Source organism: Rana temporaria, chromosome 6 (assembly GCF_905171775.1).
Source record: "Rana temporaria chromosome 6, aRanTem1.1, whole genome shotgun sequence".
NCBI classification, from domain to species: Eukaryota; Metazoa; Chordata; class Amphibia; order Anura; family Ranidae; genus Rana; species Rana temporaria.
This window is the reverse complement of record NC_053494.1, coordinates 104,273,418-104,292,291: the sequence shown is the minus strand read 5'-3', so window position 1 is coordinate 104,292,291 and position 18,874 is coordinate 104,273,418. Positions and strand designations below refer to the sequence as shown.

At 45.1% G+C, this 18,874-nt stretch overlaps 1 protein-coding gene across 3 annotated transcripts in view; it reads right to left on the bottom strand.

The window, feature by feature from the left end:
* The window catches only part of VPS16 (VPS16 core subunit of CORVET and HOPS complexes), a 216,037-nt gene that overhangs the window by 195,832 nt on the left and 1,331 nt on the right, over window positions 1-18,874 (bottom strand). For 2 of the 3 annotated variants that reach the window (XM_040357101.1, XM_040357099.1), the window contains exons 2-3: window positions 2,356-2,444; window positions 480-577 (exon numbers count right to left, since the gene is read on the bottom strand). In XM_040357101.1, the coding sequence (XP_040213035.1) occupies window positions 480-577; window positions 2,356-2,444 (187 nt within the window). The remainder of the gene's footprint in view (window positions 1-479; window positions 578-2,355; window positions 2,445-18,874) is intronic. The other variant, XM_040357100.1, reaches the window with a different exon arrangement.

Genomic DNA, 18,874 nt, shown 5'->3' with positions numbered 1-18,874 from the left:
TTTTTTTTTTATTTCTCTGAATTTTATGTATAAAGATTTGTCCTATGATCAGGAAATCATGCAGCCCATTCATCAAATACTAAATTAATTCAAAATCTGCATTTTTTTGTACAGATCATACAAATCTGCAATGAAATATAAAGCAAAGAAAAAAAAAGATAAACCAGCAATTCTCCTAAACATCAATCACCATGTGTAACAGCAAATAAAAAGGATGCAGTACAACAGCGAACATCATAAAAAGATTATTATCAAAAAGCACAATGTGTCACACACTCTGCTGGAAAGGATACAACAGCAATAAAACACAATAGTAAACTTGCATTGAGCTAAGAAAAACCAACACTGAACTGCTGATAATACAAAAAATGTCTATTTAATCCTGGTTCCAACTACTCTACTATGGCCTACTTTGTTCCATTCTCATGTTTTTTTAACAATAAAATCCAACAAAACTGTGTGTGCCATTTATCACTCACCGGAATTGTGGCTAAAAGAACACCAGATGCGGAGTACGTTTCTAAAATGGGACGTGAACTGCTCGGTTTCTCTTTTGTCAAATAGTTTTTCATCAAGGCTAGATAAAAAGTTAGATAAAAACAAATACTCATTAGTAATAAATCAGCCTTTGCAGAATTGTGACAAATGAATGTATTGCACGGTCTATTGTCAGATCAAGCTTTTATTTGTCTTATCTAGTATCATGCACTCTAAGCTTCATATTACTATTGACAATTGTAAGGGACTTCATATAATAAGTATAAATAACAGCAAAACTTTTTGAATTTTTGGATAGAGAGACATTAGAACACCCATAAGGCTGTTTGTGCCTCCGTTATCACCAAAAGTAAAAGAAAATCCTAAATTTTACTGTGGATTAGGGTATACACTCTCCTTCGTAATCTATTTCAGATTAACATTAAAAGGGACCCTTATGTAGCTCTCCTTGGTAAGCCTATCATGGAATTACTGTGTCCAGCATCTTTTTACTGCAGCTCGGTTGACAATTTGCGAGAGCATGGAAGACCCCCCCACTTAGCTTTGAGGCAGTCAAAAACCTGTGGGTGCTGTGTAATGTAAAGGGGTCCAGAGGTGTGGGGTGCTGTGTAATGTAAAGGGGTTCAGGGTGCTGTGTAATGTAAAGGAGTCCAGGGTGCTGTGTAATGTAAAGGGGTCTGGAGGTGCTGTGTAGTGTAAAGGGGTCTAGAGGTGCAGGGTGCTGTGTAATGTAAAGGGGTGTAGGGTGCTGTGTAATGTAAAGGGGTCTAGAGGTGCTGTGTAATGTAAAGGGGTCTAGAGGTGCAGGGTGCTGTGTAATGTACATGATAGTGACAGAGATATTTAAGGATGCAGAGGTATGCAGGGGGCACAGTGGGGTGTTTTTACATTTGAGGGTGGGGGGTGCCAGATATATGATCTTCCCCCGGGTGCCAAATACACTAGGTACGCCCCTGGGGGGACCCCATGCCGTTTTTTTGGGCGTAGGGGCTTCCCCATAAAATCCATACCAGACCAAAGAGGGAACCCATGCCGTTTTTTTTTTATTTGGCGTGGAGATCTTCCTAAAGATTCATACCAGACACAGTGCCCGGTATTGTTGGGGATCAAAGACGGATCCCTGTTCATTAAAGTCGGATACAAGTCGCAGGGCAAAGTGGGATCCAAAGTAATATGACTGTTGTGTCGTACCAGTGTGAACACAGCCTAAAAGGAATTTATGTCACTCTTGGATTGATTTGATTGGTCAAAGGACAAGTCGTACTATCTCAAAGTAGGAGCAAAATCTTATCTTGTTCATTCAAGTCGGATGGAAGTAGGACCAATGTGGGACCGATGTAGGACAGATGTAGCAGGGCAAAGTGGGATGATAGTGGTACATCTGTCGTGTCGTATCAGTGTATACCCAGCCTTTAGAGAAGGGATCCTCAAACTACGGCCCTCCAGCTGTTGCGGAACTACAAATCCCATGAGGCATTGCAAAACTCTGACATTCACAGACATGACTAGGCATGATGGGAACTGTAGTTCCTGAACACCTGGAGGGCCGTAGTTTGAAGACCCCTGCTTTAGAGAGTGCCCCAATCTCAGATCATCTGGGAGACAGAAATCTTGCTGATAGGGGATCAAATATTTATTTCACTCATTATAATGCATATCAATTTATATGTTTTTTTTTATTTTTATGCATTTTTATGCATTTTTTGTTGTTATTCTGTCTCTCGCTGTTAAAATAAATTACCACTAAAATAATAGACTGATAATTTGTCAGTGGGCAAACATACAAAATCAGAAGGGGGATCAAATACTTTTTTCCCCTCTCCGTATATCAAAAGTAAGAAATATATATATATATACCTATTGATCCTCCATATGGACCAACTGCCACAAGACAATCTTTAAATTCTTCTCTGACATTCCATTCCATTTGATACAATTCAAACTTACTGCAGGCAAAAAACAAACAATACATTCAAATTACCAATATTCTAAGAACAATTTATATTTTCAACCTTTACATTTTAAAAAGGTAGTTCTGTCAGGTTATAAAGCTAGTTTAACAGTTGTGCATAGTATTTATATTTGAATCTTAGGCTATAGGACTAAACACTATCCCATTAAGTCAGTGGCATTAAAGTATATTGAAAGACACAAAGGGTAAAACCTCTGACATGGGACCCACTTAGGAGATACAGTTAGAGCTAGTTTACACGTGCTTCAAAACATGGCTTCGGACACACTTTGTTAAAGCTCTCTGAATGCCAGTCAAAGCTCCCGTCACTAAATAAAATGGTTAGCTTACAGTCCTGTTTACACCTTGCTTTTGCTTGTGGAGCTTCAATGAGGCTTTGGTGGAGCTTCAATGAGGCTTTGTCATAGACTTCTATGGAGGCTTTGAAGACACTTTGAAGCACTACTAAAGCTACATGGGGTATAATTTTTGAAGCAAAAGCAAGGTGTAAACAGAACTGTAAGCAAACTATTATATTGGGCGACAGGAGCTTTGACTAGAGTCCAGAGAGCTTTAACAAAGCCTGCCTGAAGCCTTGTTTTGAAGGAAGTGCAAACTAGCCGTTAATGTCTGTTGAAGCCGAAGCAAGTATAAATGAGCACTTTGGCACAAGAACAGTTTAATTTTTTTCAGGTATTTACCAATACATATTCAAGCTATAGTTATATAATAGATATGGGCTAAAAGTGCACACTCTCGGGTTTAATTTAAGGGTATGTACATCCAAATCGGAGGAAGGGTTTAGGAATTACAGCTCTAAAGAATAGCCACCCACCCCTTTGCAGTCAGTCGGATTTCCAAATACTGTATTTATTAAATACAGTATTTGGAAATCCGACGGACTGTTTAGATTAGGGTTGTCCCGATACCACTTTTATAGGACTGAGTACAAGTACCGATACTTTTTTTCAAGTACTCGCCGATACCGAATAACGATACTTTTTTTTAAATGTGTCCCCAAATGCAGCCATGTCCCAAGACAGATGCAGCCATGTCCCCCCACAGATGCAGCCATGTCCCCCCATATCCAGCCATGTCCCCCCCATATCCAGCCATGTCCCCCCCATATCCAGCCATGTCCCCCCCATATCCAGCCATGTCCCCCCCATATGCAGCCATGTCCCCCCCATATGCAGCCATGTCCCCCCCAAATATGAAGCCATGTCCCCCTTACCTACATGCTGCCGCGCCGCCACTTGGTTAATACGGGTGGGGAACATTACAGCTTTCATTTGAATAGCTGTAGTGTTTCGCGCCACGCTGCGTATAGACACTCCCCCTTGCTCGGGATTGGACAGTTCACCCGAGCAAGGGGAAGTGTCTATACGCGGCGCGGCGGGAAACACTACAGCTATTCAAATGAAAGCTGTAATGTTCCCCGCTCGTATTAACCAAGCGGCGGCAGCGGCGGCAGCGGGGATGCGGCGTAGCGGCGGGTGAGTATTCGGCCAGGCATCGGGGGTATTTGCGGGAGTACAAGTACTCCCGCAAATACTCGGAATCGGTATCGGGACAACCCTAGTTTAGATGTTAACTTTTAAAAGCAGCAGCAAACCTGCTGACCTTCCATGGTTGCTAATGTGACAGAACACCTCTGATTTTCACATTTAAACAGTCCGTCGGATTTACAAATACTGTATTTAAGCATAAAATCTCAGTTTTGTGTTGAAATTAACTGTGAAATATAAAACTCCGGTGGGTGTAACAAGATGTCCGCTTGCACCTTCTCACGCTATCATTACTGTGCAGGAGTGTGGGGTATAGCAAGATGGCGGCATTTGATTTTTTATTTTTTTTTGCTGATCCAAAAAATAATCCGATCCATGACTCTGATCCGAGGAACGATCCGAACCATGAGTTTTTTGATCCGTTGCACCCCTACTGCAAATAGAGCCTAACTAATCATCAGAAAGGAGGAAACCCAGTATTTGATAATGTCCATGGGTTCCAGATTTCAGGCATTCATTCCCAACAAAATATTAACCTCTTCAGGCCTGCGCTATAGCCGAATGACGGCTTCAGCGCGGACCTCAAAATCCAAGAGGACGTCATTTGACGTCCTCCTCTTTGTTCGTTCCCCGAGCGCGCTGCGGGGAAATTCTGTGTTGGCCGTGTCCCCTGGACACAGCCAATTACAGATCGCCGCAAACGGCCAATCAGAGTGGCCGTTTGCGATGCGATCTGTGTGGCCAATGAGAGATGATCTCAAATGTAAACATATGAGATCATCTCTCATTGCCGCCTCTCCCTCCTCACACAGACAGCGCGTGTGAGGAGAGAGAAGGTCTGATTACTGTGATTACTGTGAATTACTGTGAAAAGTGCCCGTTTATAGTGCCCATCCCAGTGCCCATCCCAGTGCCATCCCAGTGCCATCCGTGTTGAACATACAGTGCCATCCCTTTGCCACCTCATCAGTGCCAATCAGTGCCCACCTGTGCCGCCAATCAGTTGCTACCTGTGCCGCCAATCAGTGCCCACCTGTGCCGCCACATCAGTGCCCACCTGTGCCGCCACATCAGTGCCCACCTGTGCCGCCACATCAGTGCCCACCTGTGCCGCCACATCAGTGCCCACCTGTGCCGCCACATCAGTGCCCACCTGTGCCGCCACATCAGTGCCCACCTGTGCCGCCACATCAGTGCACATCTGTGCCGCCACATCAGTGCCCACCTGTGCCGCCACATCAGTGCCCACCTGTGCCGCCACATCAGTGCCCACCTGTGCCGCCACATCAGTGCCCACCTGTGCCGCCACATCAGTGCCCACCTGTGCCGCCACATCAGTGCCCACCTGTGCCAATCAGTGCCCATTTGTGCAGCATTATCAGTGCACATCTGTTCAGCATTATTAGTGCACATCTGTGCAGCATTATCAGTGCCTACCTGTGCTGCCAATCAGTGCCCACCTGTGCCGCCACATCAGTGCCCACCTGTGCCGCCACATCAGTGCCCACCTGTGCCGCCACATCAGTGCCCACCTGTGCCGCCACATCAGTGCCCACCTGTGCCAATCAGTGCCCATTTGTGCAGCATTATCAGTGCACATCTGTTCAGCATTATTAGTGCACATCTGTGCAGCATTATCAGTGCCTACCTGTGCTGCCAATCAGTGCCCACCTGTGCCGCCACATCAGTGCCCACCTGTGCCGCCACATCAGTGCCCACCTGTGCCGCCACATCAGTGCCCACCTGTGCCGCCACATCAGTGCCCACCTGTGCCGCCACATCAGTGCCCACCTGTGCCGCCACATCAGTGCCCACCTGTGCCGCCACATCAGTGCCACCTCAGTGCCCACCTGTGCCAATCAGTGCCCATCTGTGTAGCATTATAAGTGCACATCTGTGCAGCATTATCAGTGCACATCTGTGCCGTCTCATCAGTGCCCATCTGCTCCGCCAATCAGTGCCCATCTGCTCCACCTCATCAGTGCCGATCTTCTCCACCTCATCAGTGCCCATCAGTGAAGGCTTAGCACACACCTGTGCAGTTGCATCAGCAACCATGTCCAAAAGGTCCTATTCCCTTCAGGAGGCATTCCAAATCATTTCTGCCCCCGACGAGAGCAACGGGGAGCTCTCTCATTCAGAGTCCCTTTCAAATTCAAATTCTGAGTTGGACGTCAATTATGAGCCCGCCCTCAGTAGCGGAACACTGAGTGACTCAGAGGAGGAAGATAGCCGGCCGGCTAAACGAAGGCGTTCTAGTGAGGAGGCAGTGCCATCCACCAGCACCGCAGTGCCATCCGCCAGCACTGCAGGGCCATCCGCCAGCACTGCAGGGCCATCCGCCAGCACTGCAGGGCCATCCGCCAGCACCGCAGTGCCTCGGCAACAAACTTCCAGGACCCATGCCAGCCTTCCCTATGCCCTTCAGAACCCCTTGTGGCTTCCTCCTAATTCAGGAGAAGCCAACATTCCCCCTTTCACGGCCCAGCCAGGAATCCAAGTGGACACAGAGAATTTTTCACCAATCAATTATTTTAACCTCATGTTTACAGAGGACATGCTATCCGAAATTGTGGCCCAGTGCAACCTATTTGCACAGCAATTTATTGAAAATAATCCCACGTCATACCATGCCCGTCCCTTCCAGTGGAGAGACCTTACGGTGGAGGAGTTTAAAAATTTTTTAGGCCTAACATTTTGTATGGGACTCAACCCAAAAAACACTTACCGTGCCTTTTGGTCCAAAAACCCGATCTACCACATGCCCATCTTCTCCAGCGTAATGCCCAGATCCCGATACTTTGCCATAATGAGATTCCTACATTTCAACGACAATACCCAGAGCCATCCCCGAAATCATGCAGAACATGACAGACTTTTCAAAATTCGGCCCTTACTGAATTATTTTTCAGAAAAATTCCCCCAATTATATACCCCGGACCAACACATCTGTGTGGATGAGTCGCTTGTTAAATTTAGTGGCAGACTACAAATAAAGCAATTCATCCCCAGCAAAAGAGCCCGCTATGGCGTGAAGGTCTACAAATTGTGTGACCGAGTCACAGGATACCTGTATGCCTACAGAGTATACGAAGGCAAGGACACCCAGCTCAATCCCCCTAATTGCCCAGACTACTTGGGATCAAGTGGCAAAATTGTTTGGGAACTCATTAACCCCCTATTGGAAAAAGGCTATCATCTATACGTAGATAATTTCTACACCTCTCTTCCCCTGTTCCACAACCTGCACCGGAAGCAGACCCCGGCTTGTGGCACCATCCGAAACAACAGGAAAGGCTTTCCTCAAAGCCTGGTGAATACAAAGCTGAAAAGAGGAGAATCAGCAAGTCTGCGTAACAATGCGGTTCTGGCGGTGAAGTGGAAGGACAGAAGAGACGTGTACATGCTATCTTCCATCCATAATGATACCGTCGTTGAAACCCGCAGAAGGCGTGGCACCACCATCCGAAAGCCCACTTGCATCCAGGACTATAATTTGTTTATGGGGGGGGTCGACTTCAACGACCAGATGCTTGAACCCCATCTTGCTACAAGAAGAACGTACCATTGGTACAAAAAAGTTGCCATTTATTTTTTTCAATTGGCCATATACAATTCTTATGTAATTTACAGCAACTCCACCCAAAACCCCAAACAGTTCCTTGGCTACCAAGAGGACCTTATCACTGCCCTTATTTTCCCGAACGGCCCACCCCAAACCATCCGATCTGATGTTTTAAGTCGTCTCGCCGAACGTCATTTTCCCGATAAAATCCCTCCCACAGAAACAGGCCGACGACGTAAAAAAAAAATGCAAGGTATGCGCCAGTGATGGAGTCAGACGAGACACATCTTTCCATTGTGTGGATTGTCCTTCCCAACCAGGCCTCTGTATAATTGACTGTTTTCGCCGTTACCACACCAAACTAAAGTATTAATCCTCCGTTCCTGCCTTCACACACCTTCACACCCCTTATGCCACCGCCTGCTCTGTAACTGACCCCGGCTTGTTTTTTGACCACGATTCTGCCTAACGATTTTGTAATGCCTCTGCCCGATTTGGAATTGACCCTGGACTGTTTTTTCGACCATTCTTCTGCCTAACGATTCTGTACTGCCTCTGCCTGATCTGGAACTGACCTCGGACTGTTTGACCATGTTTTTGCCTGCCTCATGGACTGATCTTGTACCCTGCTACTGAACTAGTGGGAACACAGGGGTCTCACATATGTGAGGAGCGCCAGAAAAGTTTTTCTGGATGAAGAAAACTTTTTTGTTTTCTCATCCTAGATTAGGGTCTGGTTGCCCGGAGGCTTCAAAGAGATTTGGGTGGGAGAAGCCTCTACCCCTGTCCCCATTCTGTCCTGAACGAGGCCCTACTTCTGCCTGCTGCCTGTAGGACCTATGCCATCATGCCTCTGCCTGTTGCATAAACTGACCACCTGCACTAACCCTGACGGGACAGTATCCCTGCCTGGACGTTGCTGACCAAGTCCCTGCCTGCTGCCTGGACCAGTGCTATCCTGCTGTAGAACTGCGCTACTATTACCACAGGTAATCTTTTGTTTACGCTTTGCTCAGCATAATGTATTTTGAGGTGTAATTCTTGGTATGTGCATACTATGTGTCTCTGGAACACCTGACGGTGTTCCTTGCATGTTGGATCTCTGTATGTGGTCAGGCTATGTAGAAGTCTCACACGTGGTATTGTTGTACTCAGGAGGAGTAGCAGAATGTATTTTGGGGTGTAATTTTTGCTATCTAAATGCTATGTGTTGGAAATATCTTAGAAACATACAACTTTTTGTAAAAAAAATGCGTTTTCATTTTTCTTCCACATGTTCCAAAAACTTCTGGAAAAAAAATGAACCATTCAAAAGACTCATTATGCCTCATAGATTATACGTTGGGGTGTTCGCTTTCCAAAATGGGGTCATTTTGTGGGTAATTCCATTGTCCTGGTGTTCCAGGGCCTTCAAAAGTGTAATAGGTAGTCAACTAGTTAGATGTGCAATGTATGCTCCTAAAACCCCTGATGGCGCTTCCTGCATGTTGGGCCTCCGTATGTGGCCAGGCAGTGAAAAAGTCTCACACATGGGGTATCGTTTTACTCAGGAGGAGTAGCAGAATGTATTTTGGGGTGTCATTTGTGGTATGTACATGCTATGTGTTGGAAATATCTTATCAATGGACAACTTTGTGTAAAAAAAATGCGTTTTCATTTTTTTTCCACATTTTCCAAAAACTGCTGGAAAAAAATAAACCGTTCAAAAGACTCATTATGCCTCATAGATTATACGTTGGGGTATTAGATTTCCAAAATGGGGTCACTTTGTTGGTAATTCCATTGTCCTGGTGTTCCAGGGCCTTCAAAAGTGTAATAGGTAGTCAACTAGTTAGATGTGCAATTTATGCTCCTAAAACCCCTGATGGCGCTTCCTGCATGTTGGGCCTCTGTATGTGGCCAGGCAGTGAAAAAGTCTCACACATGGGGTATCGTTTTACTCAGGAGGAGTAGCAGAATGTATTTTGGGGTGTCATTTGTGGTATGCACATGCCATGTGAGAGAAATAAGCTATTACAATGACAATTTTGAAAAAAAATTTAAATGAAAAATAAAAATCTTAATTTTGCAAAGTATTGTGGGAAAAAAACACAACTTCAAATAACTCACCATGCCTCTTAATAAATACCTTGGAATGTCTACTTTCCAAAAAGGGGTTATTTTGGGGGCATTTGTACTTTCCTGGCTTGTTAGGGTCCCAAGAAATGAGATAGGCCTTCAGTACATCAGGTGTGATCAGATGTGACAATTTTTTATGATTTGCACTATAGCTTGTAGACTCTAAAACTTTCACACAGACCAAATAATTTCCAAAAATTTGGGGTTATTTTTATCAAAGACATGTAGCAGTATAAATTGTGGCCAAAATTTATGAAGAAATATTAATAATTTGCAAAATGTTATCACAGAAACTAAGAAAAAATCATTTTTTTTCCAAATTTTCGGTCTTTTTCATTAATAGCGCAAAAAATAAAAAACCCAGAGGTGATCAAATACCACCAAAAGAAAGCTCTATTTGTGGGAAAAAAAAGACAAAAAAATAATTTGGGTACAGTGTTGCATGACTGAGTAATTGTCATTCAAAGTGTGACAGCGCTGAAAGCTGAAAATTGCTCTGGGCAGGAGGGGTGTTTAAGTGCCCAGTAAGCAAGTGGTTAAAGATGAACATTTAAATGATTATATTCATTTGACCAGTCATTTGAGCCCCTGAAAATGGGGGGGGGGGGGACTGTGTATAAAAATGGTTGCCGTTCCTAAAATTTGTACTTGATATTTATGTTCAACCACTTGAATTAAAGCTGAAAGGCTGCACTTCAAATTCATTTGGATTGTTTTGTTTTCATTTTAATCTGGTGACATACAGAGCCAAAAGTATGAAAATTGTGCCCAAATATATATTATGGACCTAACTGTACTTTGTTCTGATTTACTAAAAGTGTTGAAAATCTTCACCCAATAAATTCACTTAAAGCGGAGGTTCACCCAAAAATGAACCTATGCTTTTCGGAAGCCTCCCCCCCCCCCCCCTCCGGTGTCACATTTGACACCTTTGAGGGGGGGAAGGGGTGCAGATACCTGTATAAAACAGGTATTTGCACCACTTCCTGGTATAGACTCCGGCGCCCCACCGCATCAAACCCCCCCCCCCCCCCATTGTGCTCTGGAGAACACACGGCTCCCAGAACACAGTGGGGACCAGTGGGAACGGCGTAGCGCAACTCACACATGCGCAGTAGGGAACCAGGCAGCGAAGCCGCAGCGCTTGACTTCGCGATTCCCTGACCGAGGATGGTGGCGGGGGAAGCCAAGAGCCGAGAGGTAGCTCAGCTGCGGCTGCCGACGTAGTGGGCGACCTGGACAGGTAAGTGTCCATTTTTTTTAAGTTAGCAGCTGCAGTATTTGTAGCTGTTGGCTTTTTAAAAAAAAAATTTCAGGTGAACCTCCGCTTTAAAATACAAAATCACGTGCAAGTGAAATAATAAATTTTTTTTTTTTAAAGTCATACATGAAATAAGGGTAGCACAGTGGCTTAGTGATTAGCACCTCTGTCTGGCAGCAATAGGATTATTGGTTTGAATCCCAACCATGACACTACCTGCAAGGAGTTTGTATGTTCTCCCTGTGCGGGTTTCCTTCGAGTACTCCAAAGACATGTCAGTAGGTTAATGAGCTCATGTTCAAATCACCTGAGGGCCGAACTGTTGTGAATGTACAATATACTGTCTATGTGTAAAGCACTGTGTAAATTGCCAGCGCTATACAAGTACCTCAAATAAATACATATTAACCACTTAAGGACCGCCTAACGCCGATATACGTCGGCAGAATGGCACGGCTGGGCACAATCACGTATCTGTACGTGATTGTTAAATGCCCAGCCATGGGTTACGGGCGCGCGCCTGCGACCCGGTCCGAAGCTCCGTGACCGCGGACCCGATCGCCGCTGGAGCCCCGCGATCGGTCCCCGGAGCTGAAAAAGGGGAGAGCTGTGTGTAAACACAGCTTCCCCGTTCTTCACTGTGGCGCGGTCATCGATCGTGTGTTCCCTAATATAGGGAACCACAATCAATGACGTCACACCTTCAGCCACACCCCCTACAGTTAGAAACACAGATGAGGTCACACTTAACCTCTTCAGCGCCCTTTTGTGGTTAACTCCCAAACTGCAATTGTCATTTTCACAGTAAACAATGCATTTTTAATGCATTTTTTGCTGTGAAAATGATAATGGTCCCAAAAATGTGTCAAAATTGTCCGAAGTGTCCGCCATAATGTCGCAGTCTGGAAAAAAAAAATGCTGATCGCCGCCATTAGTAGTAAAAAAAATAATTAATAAAAATGCAATAAAACGATCCCCTATTTTGTAAACGCTATAAATTTTGCGCAAACCAAATCGATAAACGCTTATTTCGATATTTTTTACCAAAAATAGGTAGAATACGTATCGGCCTAAACTGAGGTTTATAAAAACTGCAGAGGTGATCAAATACCACCAAAAGAAAGCTCTATTTGTGGGAAAAAAAGGACGCCAATTTTGTTTGGGAGCCACGTCGGACGACCACGCAATTGTCAGTTAAAGCGACGTAGTGCCGAATTGCAAAAAGGGCCTGGTCCTTTACCTGCATTTTGGTCCGGGTCTTAAGTGGTTAATATCCTAATATTTACATCACTGTGCAACTCCAACACAATAAAACAAGACATGAAAGCAACCAATGACCTAGTTTTAGCAGCCAATGTCTCTTAAAGCGGAGTTCCACCTAAAAATTGAACTTCCGCTTAATCCACTCCTTGCACCCTTACATGTCACATTTGGCATGTAATTTTTTTTTGGGGGGGGGGGGGTGGGGGCTTCAGGAGGAGTGGGACTTCCTGTCCCACTTCCTCCTTCCGCCGAGGGGCTGGTAAGGCGAATAGCTTAATCGCCTTATTGCAGCCCCTCCCTGTAGGCGAGCGCCTGTCCAATCGGACGGCGCCGCTCGCGCATGCGCAGTGCCGCCCGCGCATGCTCAGTGGGTGCCCGGCTGTGAAGCCGAAAGCTGTCACTGCCGGGTGCCCACACTAGGAATGAAGACGCCGGCCGGCGAGGGGGGGCGAGAAGCGGAGCACCGGCCGGCGCATCGCTGGAACCGTGGAGCGGGTAAGTGTCTGTTTATTAAAAGCCAGCAGCTGCACTTTTTGTAGTTGCTGACTTTTAATAAATTTAAAAAAAGGCTGGAACTCCCCTTTAACACAGAGGAACACAGGAAAAGTGGAGTAAAGCCAGTGGGGAATTATAATAAGAGCAGAAAGGATAGCTGCCCAGTGACCCAGACTCCAGGGGGCCCATGAAGATGCTATAAACGGCTCTGCATTCTAATTCTGTTTACATTAAATAATTTGCAAGTCTTTAGAATTTCTGAAGCAGATCAGCAATGGCAGCTCCCTTATCTAAATTGGCCCCGCGCCGCCACTTGGTATGTATGAAGGGAGTTAAAGCGGAGCTCCACCCTAAAGTGGAACTCGCGCTGATCGGAACCCCCCCCCCCCCTCCGGTGTCACATTTGACATCTTTCTTGGGGGAGGGGGGTGCAGATACCTGTCTAAAGACTGGTATTTGCACCCACTTCCGGCCACAGAGCTTCGGGTTTTCTCCGGGCATGACGTCACCTCCCGTTGTGCTCTGGGAACACTCGGCTCCCAGAGCACAGCGGGAGCCAATCAGCGGCGCAGCGCAACTCGCGCATGCGCCGTAGTGAACCGGGTAGTGAAGCCGGAGCGCTTCACTTCCTGGTTCCCTCACTGAGGATGGCGGGGGGAGGCGCAGAGACGAGCCCTCTGCTGCGGACGGCGCTGGACTCCAGGACAGGTAAGTGTCCTTATATTAAAAGTCAGCAGCTGCAGTATTTGTAGCTGCTGGCTTTTAATATTTTTTTTTAGTGACACATCCGCTTTAAGCCAGTACACACTACAGGTTTTTTTCATGCAACCTGAACTGTCAGCTTCGGTCAGCGCCAATGTACTAACCATGCAATCTTAGTCCAGCAATCCCCCTGCTGAGCTATAGTGTTTGACAGGGGACGGCCCCCTGCCAGAACACTCCAATCAGCGCTCTCCACCAATAGCGCTGATCGGGATTTGGTTGGCTGATGGTTTTCCAGCATTGCACGTCCGACAGAACATACACACGGGTAGAATGTCAGCCGTTTTTTCTTTAACCACTTCCTTACTGGGCACTTAAACCCCCTTCCTGCCCAGAGGACTTTTTGCGATTCGGCACTGCGTCGCTTTAACTGACAATTGCGCGGTCGTGCGACGTGGCTCCCAAACAAAATTGACGTCCTTTTTTTCCCACAAATAGAGCTTTCTTTTGGTGGTATTTGATCACCTCTGCGGTTTTTATTTTTTGCGCTATAAACAAAAATAGAGCGACAATTTAAAAAAAAAAATTAAAATTTTTTAATTGTTGCTGTAATAAATGGCTCAATTTTTAAAAAAAAATCATTTTTTATCCTCAGTCTATACATATTCTACAAATTTTTAGTAAAAAAAAAAAAAAAAAAAAAATCGCAATAAGCGACTGGTTTGCGCAAAAGTTATAGCGCCTACAAAATAAGGGACAGAATTATTTTTTTTTTATTTTTTTTTACTAGCAATGGCGGTGATCTGCGATTTTTATTGCGACTGCGACATTATGGCGGACACATCGGACACTTTGACACATTTTTGGCGCCATTCACATTTATACTGCAATCAGTGATATAAATATGCACTAATTACTGTATAAATGTGACTGGCAGGGAAGGGGTTAACACTAGGGGGTGAGGAAGGGGTTAAATGTGTGTTCCCTAATTAGTGTTCTAACTGTGGGGGAAGGGGGGTGACTGGGGGGGTGACCGATCTGTGTCTCTATGTACAAGAGACACAGATCCGTCTCCTCTCTCCCCTGACAGCACCGCTGTCTGCGAGAGCCGGGAATGAGAGATGATCTCATATGTAAACATATGAGATCATCTCTCATTGGCCGCACAGATCGCCTAGGAAACGGCCGCTCCGATTGGCCGTTCACGGCGATCTGTGATTGGCTGTGTCCAAGGGACACGGCCAGCACAGCAGTTCCCCGCTGCACGCTCGGGAGCGCGCGCGGGGAACGCGGAAATGAGCTGCCGTCAATTGACGGCGGCTCAGAGATTTAGAACCACCCTGCGGCCGTCAATAGTCGTACGGCCGTCGGGAAGTGGTTAAATGGCAAATGTCTCCCAAAATTCTGCCCGTGTGTATGGGGCTTAAGACACCTTAGTTTGTAAGCTCCTTGAGGGAAAGGACTGATGTGAATGTAATATATATATATATGTGTGTGTCTGTAACGCGTTGTGTAAATCTTGGTAAAGGTTTACATTAAGATCATTGAACAATCAAAATGTAATATGAAGGTAAACTCCCTGTAACTGTAAGCATTGTTTCTGCATCACCTGGCATTCTCATAGGAGTCATTTGCAAAAAGTATACAACTGTAAAAGATCCCATTCACAATTCAAACAATGCCTTCTAAATTCTTCAGAAATGCATTACAAACCTGTGTCAGATTACTCTTATGCATGATCCCATTAAAAAGGTGGGGTACCCATGAACTGAATAAGGCTCACTGTACTACCTATCTTGTGCAAAAAAAATGGATTAATTTGATTAGAACATTAAAGTGGATGTAAAGCCACTCTCATCCTACTGCCATAGTGCTGATCTATAAGGATATAGATGCCTCCTACATGTATCCTTACCTGTCAAATGTCTCCCCTCTGTCTGTTATGAGACCCGAAAAACTGAAGATCCTGTGGGTGGGTCTGTTGTCTGGAGTCGTGATGCCAGTAGACCACCTCTACACTCCCCTTGTCAACATGCATTTTCTCTTGTGTATTCCTTACACTGAATTCTGCTATGATCCCCAACATCCAGTCAAAATCCAGAAAAGTAACCACATGACTTCAGAAAAGGAGTGGGTGTGGGAATTTAAAAAATAATGCCTGTCTCCAGGCTAGTGCATGAGATATGTAAATAACCTGATGTTGCAACTGTGATCAGGTGACCTCAGACACACACACTGCAATATAACAATCATCAGCTCTCACTAGATACATCTAACCTAAATCAGATCACTTGTCTGTGTATATTCTGCTTTCTGTTCTGTGTTTTCACTGCAATATACATGCATTTCCTCGACACACTGAACAGTGGATCACACCCCATGATGAGAAACATCCAGTCAAAACACAGTAAATGCAGCCAATCCTGGGAGAGCTGGAAGGGAGAAGGATGTGAATTGTGAACTTTTTACACAGGATGTGCCTCTGTCTCAGGCTAGTGCATGAGATATGTAAATAACCTGTCACTCACAGCAAGGGGGCGGAACGGACTAAGGTTTTTTTTTTTTTTAAACCGTCTTATTTTACTGAACAATAAAAGAGGATTGCTCAGAGCTGGATTAACTCTGTGTGGCAAGACTAGGCACAGATAATAGGAAATCTTATACCCAAAATTGTGACATCCAAATTATTTTTTTTTTTTTGGTTTACATCCACTCTAACCCCTTCCTTACCGGGCCATTATAAAATGACGCCGGCAGGAACCCTCCCTAGATCCAGGCGGACGTCATATGACGTCCTTTCTTCCCGGTAATCTAGGGTGCGCGCGCACGCGCCTGCGGCACCGCTCGTGACCCGGCGAGCGATGTCCGCCGGGCACCCGCAATTGCCGGTGATTACGGCAGGAGTGTGCATCTGTGAGTGTAAACACACAGATCCACCTCCTGTCAGAGGTGAGGAGACCGATGCTGTGTTCCCAGTACAGAGGAACACACATCGGTCTCCTCCCCTTGTAAGTCCCCTCCCCCCTACAGTTAGAACACACTTTAGGGAACATATTAACCCCTTCAGCGCCCCCTAGTGTTAACCCCTTTCCCACCAGTCACATTTACACAGTAATCAGTGCAGTTTTATAGCACTAATCACTGTATAAATGTGAATGGTCCAAAAAACATGTCAAAAGTGTCCGATGTGTCCACCGCAATGTCACGGTCACAATAAAAATCGCAGATTGCCGCCATTACTAGTAAAAAGATAAATATATAAAAATGCCATAAATCTATCACCTATTTTGTAGACGCTATAACTTTTGCGCAAACCAATAAATATACGCTTATTGCGATTTTTTTTACCAAAAATATGTAGAAGAATACGTATCGGTCTAAACTGAGGAAAAACATTTTTTTTTTTATTTATATTTATTAAATCAAAAAGTAAAAAATATTGTGTTTTTTTTATTTTTATTGTCGCTCTTTGTTTATAGCGCAAAAAATAAAAACCACAAAGACGATCATATACCAACAAACGAAAGCTCTAATTTGTGGGGGGGAAAAGCATAAAGATTTAATTTGGGTACAGTGTTGCATGACCACGCAATTGTCATTCAAAGTGCAACAGCGATGAAAACTAAAAATTGGTCTGGGCAGGAAGGGGGTGAAAATGCCCTGTATGGAAGGGTTTAAGCCCTCTTGAACCCACATTATTTCTGGAATGCAGGTTTTTCTTTTGTTTTTTGTTTTAACAATGCTAGGTGCCGCAGCAAAGCTTACAACAGCCCATGCTGCCAGCACTTAGGAGGGTCAAACTGAGGCTCTCTCAAACAAAGCAGCAGCCCGGATCTCTGTCACTTAGCAGGACCACCCCAAACTCCCTGAATACTGCTCTAATCAACAGCGATCTCTCGCCATAAGAGGTGCTGTTGACTGGAGCAGTGTTGGGGGAAGAGTGCATGATACACCCCTGGAGAGCCAGGCTACTGTGTTGTGTGGAAGAGTCACAGTCCGACTCTCCTATGTGCTGGAGTATTTTAGAGGCACATCTCACCTTTTAGTAAAAGTTAATAAAATGCACCCATGTTGAGAAAAGACAAAATGTGCATTTATTTGTTTTTTGCATTGGAGCCTGCAGAGCATTGCAACCACAATCAGTTCATCGTGGGTGCAATGTACAGACTCCTAAATAGTCTTCCCCTAGCTCCATGTCTGTATGGGTGCACATACCTACCATTACTGGGTAGGGAGGTAATCCACAGACTACAAGTGCAGTGATATCACAGAAGGAAGAAATCAATGAACTATAAGTTTGGTGATGTCACCACAAGAATTCAATGGACTACAAGTGCGATGATGCCACCGGAGGAAATAATCAATGGACTACAAGTGCAATGACATCACTGAAGGAAGAAATCAATAAACTACAAGTGTGGTGATGTCACTAGAGGAAAAAATCAATGGACTACAAGTGCAGCAGTGTTACAAGAGAAAGTAATCAATGGTGATGTCACAGAAAGAAATTAATCACAAGAGAAAGTAATCAATGAACTACAAGTGCGGTGATGTCACCAGAGGAAAAAAATCAATGAACTAAAACTGCAGTGGTGTTACTAGAGGAAGAAATCAATGGATGACAAGTGCAGTGATGTCACCAGAGAAAGAAAGCAATGAACTACAAGTGCAGATATGTCACAAGAGAAAGTAATCAATGGTCTTGGAGTGCGATGACATCACAGAAGGAAATAATCAATTAACTACAAGTGCAGTGACATCACTGAAGGAACAAATCAATAAGACTACAAATGTGGTGATGTCACTGGAGGAGAAAAATCAATAGACTGCAAGTGTGGTGATGTCACCAGATTAAGTAATCAATGGTCTTCAAGTGCGGTGACGTCACCAGAGGAAATAATAAATGGAATACAAGTACAGTAACATCACTGGAGGAAGAAATCAATTGACTGCAAATGTATTTGTAGCACCCTCTACTATAGGTAGGTGCTAGTGTAGAATTTTTGTGAGGTAAAACTGTTAGCGCAGGTAAATTTAGGTAGGCCTATACTTCAGGCTAGGCCTGCTTGTTTTGATCTGGGGGCAGGAAGTGGGTGTGACCGCCTGTGCTTCAGTAATTGGGCGCTTCCCTTGCTTTCAATGGATTGTCCTGGAAGAGGGGCAGGGCCGGAGTGACAGGAAGCTTATGTGAGGAGCCCTGACCAATCCCCACTTGGTATTGGTAGGGGACGGGCCTCCCATACAAGCTGAGGTAGCAGCTCACTGGGAAGGAGTTGCTGGCCGTGGGAAGTGGCAGCCCCCATCAGGGGGGGAGTGCGCCGAGCACGGAGGAGCCCGGGAGAGCTGTGAGGGAACTACTTCATCCTTACACGGTCATAAATGAGTCCTGAAGCAGAGAGGCTGTTCTCCATCACTGACTTGGGGCAGGAAAAGGTCAGCGAGTTTACCACAGTGGAGTTCTGGATGTTGAGGCATGCCAGGAAGTCTGGGAGGGAACTTCATCCTTGCATGGT